General features: G+C 31.0%; 1 protein-coding gene across 2 annotated transcripts; it reads right to left on the reverse strand.

The window, feature by feature from the left end:
• Positions 1 to 1459: 1459 nt before the first annotated feature.
• Positions 1460 to 4009, reverse strand: LOC140821155 (probable flavin-containing monooxygenase 1). Of its 2 annotated transcripts, none has more exons than XM_073181565.1 (5): positions 3493 to 4009; positions 3147 to 3396; positions 2899 to 3074; positions 2448 to 2806; positions 1460 to 1960 (listed from the first exon to the last, which is right to left on the reverse strand). In XM_073181565.1, exons 1-5 carry the CDS (start codon positions 3928 to 3930, stop codon positions 1603 to 1605), a joined length of 1581 nt encoding a protein of 526 aa, XP_073037666.1. In that variant the 5' UTR covers positions 3931 to 4009; the 3' UTR covers positions 1460 to 1602. The 2 variants fall into 2 exon arrangements, with proteins under 2 accessions (XP_073037666.1, XP_073037667.1); XM_073181566.1 differs by having other exon boundaries at positions 1465 to 1960; positions 3147 to 3384; positions 3493 to 4005.
• Positions 4010 to 7866: the final 3857 nt, after the last annotated feature.

Consider the following 7866-nt stretch of genomic DNA (forward strand, 5'->3'; position numbering starts at 1 on the left):
TATATAGTTTTCTTATAGATCAATTCGACATATATTTATCTTAAAAATTTAAGATATCTCAAATTATACGACTATCATTAGTCGTGACTATTGACGATATATTATTTATGTAGCAATAACAATAATTTATATTTTGTTGAGTTAATTTAAAAAAGATTGTGTGTTGTTTTATTTTTTAATAAAATATGAAAGTAATAAAATACTACTGAATTTTCTTTAAACTTAATCTCCCTCAATAGTTTAAATACAAAAATAAGAGACACGTCTCACAAATACGACTCGTGAGACCGTCTCACACAAGTTTTTGCTAAATAGAGTGGGTCTCATGTGAGATCATCTCACGGATCTTAATCTGTGAGGCGGGTCAACCCTACCCATTTTCACAATAAAAAGTAATACTCTAAGAATAAAAAGTAATATTTTTTCATGGATGACCCAAATAAGAGACACGTCTAACAAATACGACATGTGAGATCGTCTCACATAAATTTTTGTCTAGATCAGGAGTCACGTTTCTATTTGGACAAGTACCTATCAAATATTTTTGTAAAAAAAATTATAAACTTTTTATATAAAATTTTAAACATTGTTTTAAGAATAAATATGTGTCTGAACAACTCTATAAAAACCTTTTTACATTTAAAAACTGTTAATATTTTTCCCGACTACAGATAAATATAATGTGACACTAGCGTGGACTCGATATATGAATTTTGAATTGGAACGATTTGAATGTTTAACACCCCATTTGTTTAAAACAAATTTGCAAACTCAGAGTCACATTTCCAACTTTGTTAAATAGTACTCAATAATAGAATTTGAACCAAAAAGATAAAAGTTTGAATCAGAATTAGGTAAAATGTCAATTTTAGTTATGTAAAGATGTGTAGTTTTTAGTTATATATTTTTTTTATAATTAATTATAGTTGAATTAATCATAGTCATGTAACTATGTTCTAAAGATCAATTTTAAAGTAAAAACTTGTGTGAAACGGTCTTACTGATCGTATTTTGTGAGACAGATATCTTATTTGAGTAATCCATGAAAAAGTATTACTTTTTATGCTAAGAGTATTTTTTTTATTGTGAATATCAGTAGGATTGACCCGTATCACAGATAAAGATTCGTGAGACCGTCTCACAATATATCTACTCCAATTTTAATTATTTATTCAAAATAATATAATTAAATGACCAAACAAATATTAAATTTTTATAATTACATTGAAAATATGTGCATGTCACAAATGATGTATTGATTAGGTAATTATAAAATTTTAACAATGATACTATCTATCTATTTCATTATGACTAAAATCTATCGTCGTAACATAATTACATGATTAAATTGAGGACGATTAAGTTTAAAGAAAATTTAATAGTATTTTATTATTTTCATATTTTATTAAAATATAAAACAACACACAAGCTTTTTTAAATTAACTCAACAAAATAAAAATTATTGTTATTGCTACATAAATAATATATCGTCAATAGTCATGACTAATGATAGTCGTATATTTTGATATTGAATTAACTCGTTTGATCTGCTGTGAAATACAATATCTGATAAAGCAAATATTTTGGGTTGATTGGCGAAATTTACGAATTAAGATATGATCCTTTATAATCTGCAATTCCATAAGGCTCAAACAAATCTTTGAAGAACCCTTTCTTTCTTCTTGGATTGCACCCAATATCTTTGCAGAGTTGATCATTGTACCAAATCTGAGTGCTGGCAATACAAGCTCTTCTGTACATATTGTTGATTGCATACTTCTTCATGTGATTCTCCCACATTTTGACATCGTTTTCCATTTGTTTCACACTTGGAAATTGAAACTTTTGATCAAGAAAGAATGAGAGCCATTGACATCTCATCTCGAATGTGAAGAGGTTCGAGATCGACTCGGAGTAGCCCACTACTGCTAGTTGAGGGATTCTTGGATGGATCATTTGTCTGCATTAAACCAACATAGTCTAGGAGTCCATAAATCATAAAATGAAATACAATTGTCCCTGCCAAACCATAAGGGAAAGTGAAGCTTCTATTTCGGGGGCATAGGTCTCGTGTTCTTTGACCGAACTAATCCAGAGTTGAGCGGAGACGACCTTATTTATAGTCAGAAGCTTTCCCAGTATATATTTCTTTATTCACGAGAGTGGAACTTGACGTGCTGCTTAAAGGGAATCAAATTCCTCAACACTCGGGGTATTAGTAATACCCATTGATGATTGTAGCTGTACTTGGTGACAGAGTATCAAGTATGTGTAGTGTGTTGAAACAAGTATTAATGACAAAGAGACTTCAATAATTTCAACAAAAAGAACCCAACCGCTTGAAACGAACACAAAGTTTTCAATTAATGGCTTTGATTAACATATACTTGTCCCAAGAAAGTTATTCAATGAAACTTAGTTCAACAGTCCAAGACAAGCAACATTACCTATATAGAGGAACTGAAGAGGTTGGAGTTCCTGCAATGATGTTAGCGAAATTTGGAGAGGCAAAGATATTCTTGAGCTTTTGATCTCCTCTATAGCCCGTGGCAAAAATCACGATATCCGCTTTCAAGGGATCGACCTCTCCATCGACTAGCAAACCTTCTTTGCAGAAGCTAAAACGTTTCGATTTCTTCAAAACGATGCTCCCTTCTTCAACTTCATCAAAGAACTTATCCGGCAGGAAAAATATCGTACAAGAAGATATGTCATCAACGAAACTACACTTGGGTATCATCCCGTATTTTTTCAAGGGAAGTTTCCATCTAAGGTAGCTCTCAACAAACTTCGACAAGCCCCATCGCTACACGGTGAAAAAGCACGAGGACTGGTCATAAATTATGAATATGGAAATCCATTTATCACCAGCACAAGTTTCATTGGTTGAAGGATTACCAAAGGTGTAAGTAGAAATGCTAAGATGTTTTGAAAGAACCCTTCCCCAGGTTTATGAACCATTAGCTCCCAGAATCGGTTGAAAAACAAATAACCGAAGTTAACTCCCCATGGTTCCGCATCAGGAAGCATCCAATGAATGGTTCTCTGGATCACGGTGCACGGTTTCCCGATCCCTGATCACCGAGTATCGATTAAAATTCAATCATTTACGCATTAGATGGACGATACAGATCGAATTTTCGTACCATTTTCCTGAGCACATTCGAAGGCAATGTCGACTGCTGATTTCCCAGAACCTATGACCACGATGTTCTTTCCTTTAATGAAATTTGCAGCACTTGCATTGTCCATGGCAGAGTAATCCATCGAGTGGATTACTTTCCCTGAGAACACTTCCGGGCCGTGGCCTTCGGGGAATTCCGGGATGTCTGCTAATCCACTGAATCTTCCAATACACAGTATCACAAACTCAGCCTCATACACCTGCCAACACAGCTTGTTTAATATCACAAATTCAGCCCGCTGTTTATCACTGATCTTGATCATCTACACTATAATAACATCAAACTGCTCGGAATTCAGAACGATTACCTTCGTCGAATCCTCCTTCGTGTGATGAACTTTCAAGTTCCATTTCCCTTTGGATCCGAAAGCTTTCCCATCTCCACCCCACAATTCGTAAGACTGAATCTCATCTTCACACTCCCCCACGTAGTCAATACTAACCACTTCGCTGTTGAATTTCACATATTGCAACAGATGGAAATGCTGGGCATAAGATTGAATGTACTCCAGAAGCTGGGAGTTGTGGGGGAACATATCTTTGACAGAATCCGGCCATGGAAAATCAGAAAACTGGTAGTACGGTTTCGCAATCTGAAGTTTGGTGGACTCGATGGTTTGCGTCCAGAGCCCACCAACTTGATCTTTCGCTTCAAAAACAATGGGTTTGAAGCCTTTAGATACTGCGCATTTGCAGGCAAGAAGGCCACTGAGTCCTGCTCCGATTATTGCTACCCTTTTCTCCATTGATGAAATCTTGTGAAAAATTTCTTCTTATCGGCTAAGAACTTGATTGGCTTGAGAAATTTCTATAATATATTTCTTGTCTCGTTTATCACTTGTATGCTCATTTGGTTCTTTCAATATAAGATAACGAGAATTCTATTTATTTTTATTCGTATTTTTTTAATGTTCAAAATTTTAAAATTAATAAAATTAACTAATTAAAGAAAAACACGTAGAAACAAATAAAATTTTAGATTAATCAAAGCAGTTATATGATTCAAATAAATACTAAAAAATCATCAAATGAGGACTTTAAAAAATAAATGGTAATATTATTAACTATAAATTTTTGAAAGTGACTGACCGATTCGAATTTAAAAATATGATCTTGATTTGTTAACATTGGCTGACGTATTATTATATAATATTTACTGACTTTAAAGAGAATTGGTTACAAATGTCGTTGAATTTGAAAAAGTGCATGTCCTAACTAGAACTCGTCCTTGTCCTTACGTGTCGAATGTTAGGTCTACTGCTCCACTTTAAAAAATATATATTAATTAATATATACAAAAATATAGGTGATTCATCCATCATTTAAATTTTTTGATGTTTTTTTATTTGAAAATAAATTAGTAATGACAACGAAATTCAACGAGAAACGATTTGCTGGACCAACGAGATTGTTTGATGTTACTGCTACATATATCAGAACTCTACTTTTCTAGATATAAGTATGTTATAAAAAAACTTCAAAGGCAAAGAAAGAAAAAGCATTTAAGACCAATTAATTTTAAAAATTAATACATATTAATTATGGTTGAATCTAGATTGATTTGATTTTCGAACATACTAGAGTCTTAGTGTTGGAAATATGATCTTGTATTTTTATTTTTGTTCATATATCAGCGAATCATACGACTGATATTTTGGCTAAATTGGTTGGTTCTGTAACGGATAGAAAACATATGATTATACATTCATCTTCCTTGATTTCTGAGTTATTTTTAATGGATTTCTATTTTGATTTCAAAAAGAAGAAGAAAAAGAAAATTAGTATATATTAGAAACTTACTAATGTTTGAAACTTCATAATATTATTAATAGTTTCTCCCTTTTGCAATTACATTGCACTTCTCTTGGTAGCTAGCTAGCTCTTGTTGCTGGATCTTCTGTTTCTTTTGATAAATGCAGATTCTAAATTATTTTAATTGTATCAAATAAACTCTATTCTGCTGGAATATTGTTCATTTTGGATTCTTAACAATAGTCAATAAGGCTCGGGTTATAGATACCAAGCGATGAGTAGGTCTCTTGTGAGACGATCTCACGAATTTTTATCCTTGAGACGGATCAACCCTACCGATATTCATAATAGAAAATGATATTCTTAACATAAAAAATAATATTTTTCAATGAATGACTCAATTAAGAGAATAATCTCACAAAATACGACCCGTGAGACCATCTCAAACAAAATTTTGCCCCAAGCGATCAATTATAGCACAAGGATAAAAAATTAAAAAATATTAATAATATAATTATTTTTAACTTCAATTGTTATAAAATCGAATCAAACAATAAATGAAAAAATATATATATAATGTTATCATTTGCACCAAACGAGTTTAATGGCTGTTTGTAAGTGGAGAGAAAATCTCGATACATAAAAGGCTTGTTATTTAATGGCTTTACATAGAACATGTGATATTACACTATATTTCTTCTGGCTTCTATGGGTGATAATGGACCCAAACACGGAACACCAACAAAAAACTGTCTGCCTTTTCACCAGGCCCGTGTAGCCTAGTTAAATATAAGCTAGTACAAGATCTGGCCCGAAAACATTGTGAATAAAAAAAAAATTAATATATAAAATCAAAATTAAAAGAAGAGAAGAGTTTCTTTTAATATTCAAAATCAAAATAAAATAAGAAAATATGCACATATAAATATTAAAATTTCAGCCATAATTAATTAAAAGTAATCGTGTGTTTATATGAGGCCCGAAGTCGAAGAGGACAGAGTGTGACATGAGGTTTGTACGGACAATAGGCGATTTCTAGTAGAATCTTAGGCTAAAACAACATGAATGAAACAATCTCACACCGGAATGAGAGAAATTTCAAAACTATTCGGTTGAATTGGATTTTTGTACTCTCGTTTTTTAAAATAACACATGAATCAACCAAACTTTTTTATAAAATAAATTCAATCACACGCGAGAAAAATGTTATACCAAATTATTTCCATGGGAGTACTATTTTTAGGCCACTACATCCTTCTCTAAAAATCTTTAGGGACAGTTAAACGCAAAATTCACTTCAATAGCGTTTTACTTCGTATTACTAATTGTTACTCCATGTATTGAACTCTTAGGTACATTTTTGGTACATAGGATATGATAAATAAGGGATATACAGTATAAGGATAAATCAATGATAAATATGATGATAAGATAATATGTTGAATGTTTGGTATGATTTTAACAAGAGTGATTAAATTTATATATTGACATGTAATGACAAAATTAACCATATCACAAAAACTTATATTTCATTGTTATCAAGATCTTGTAATTGCATATCTCAATTATTAAATTACGCTATATATATATATATATATATATATATATATATATATATATATATATATATGGTCCTAAAGAATAGTTTTCGTTTCTTTTGTCTTATTTTGGAAAGTATTTAAACAATTTATTTTCCTTTTTCAAAGGTGATCATCGGTCAAATTTGATTTTTGCCTTTTTTTTTTTTATATTTTTTTCATATCGAAGAGGCCTAGTAACTATTTGTTTGTGTATATATATGTATCTATATATTTGTATATATGTATCTATATATTTGTATATATGTATGTATTTAATAAACATTTAACATTAACTTAAATGTATTTAAATAAATGGGGGTAATTAAGTAATTTGTAGTATATTTTATCATTAAATTAAAACTATCACACCTCTTACTAAGGATGTTTTATCCTTCTAAAAATGTATTTATCAAGGGCCCATGATATTATCATGGATTTTTTAAAAAAGTATCAAACGTGGGATAAGACGGATTATTTATCAATCTCACCCTTATTCCGTGTACCAAGCAGTGCCTTAGTGTAACGTCCAACTACATTCAAATTCAAAGAAAATGAAAAATAGCAAATTAAATGCACATAGAAAATTAAATTATTTTAATTGCTTAATTGAATATGACGTGCATGGTTGCATGTATAAAATGTATTTTCCACACGAATGCATGTAAACTGTATTTTTAAAGGTTGTTCGAGATATGATCGAGGAACGGAGACCGGTGATCGAAGAAGAAAAATATTTTTATTAAATATCATCTACTGCTATTTCACTTCCTCTTCTCTGCCGAAACGAGAGGAATTCCAAAACTATTTAGGCATGAAATTGTGCAGTTGCGGAAATTTTAAAAAGTTTGATATATATCACTCATATCAAGAAGGTGCATTTTTTTTTCAAGAGCTTATCACTGAAGAATTCTAAAAGTTAAACGTGTTTGACTTGGACAATTATGAGATGACTGGTCCTCTATGAAGTTTTTTAGGGTACGTAAGAGTTAGGACATAAGCATGTTGAAAAGACTCGTCTTGGTACAACAAAAACAATCATCAAATTTGGGGTGTTACAATATAGATATATATAAACTACACAAATATATAGGCAAAAATTTGAAATTCGAAATAATTAATTTTATTATTTCTTAATAACCTTGACCGTGTTAGTAGGGCTCCAAAAATTAGTCTCGTCCAAAAATTAATCTTTTGTAAGAGTCCAACTTGAAAATTCGAAGCGATAAAAAAAATTATTTGAGTTCGAGTTCAACTGTACTTAAAAGTTTGAATTCATACTTATTCCGTTTGTGCATACTTAATTATGTTAAGATAAAACCTTCGCTTGTTAGGTCATTTAATTTTGAAATA

This window comes from Primulina eburnea, unplaced genomic scaffold, assembly GCF_022965805.1.
Source record: "Primulina eburnea isolate SZY01 unplaced genomic scaffold, ASM2296580v1 ctg443_ERROPOS100000, whole genome shotgun sequence".
Taxonomy (NCBI): domain Eukaryota; kingdom Viridiplantae; phylum Streptophyta; class Magnoliopsida; order Lamiales; family Gesneriaceae; genus Primulina; species Primulina eburnea.

Excerpts from the sequence above, each read along its gene's own strand:
- LOC140821155 (XM_073181565.1), bottom strand. The coding sequence starts at position 3,930 with ATGGAGAAAAGGGTAGCAATAATCGGAGCAGGACTCAGTGGCCTTCTT. Across the intron at positions 3,075-3,146 it reads CGAATGTGCTCAGGAAAATG|GGATCGGGAAACCGTGCACC; the intron begins GTACGAAAATTC and ends CTCGGTGATCAG. Across the intron at positions 1,961-2,447 it reads TCTTCAGTTCCTCTATATAG|ACAAATGATCCATCCAAGAA; the intron begins GTAATGTTGCTT and ends GGTTTAATGCAG.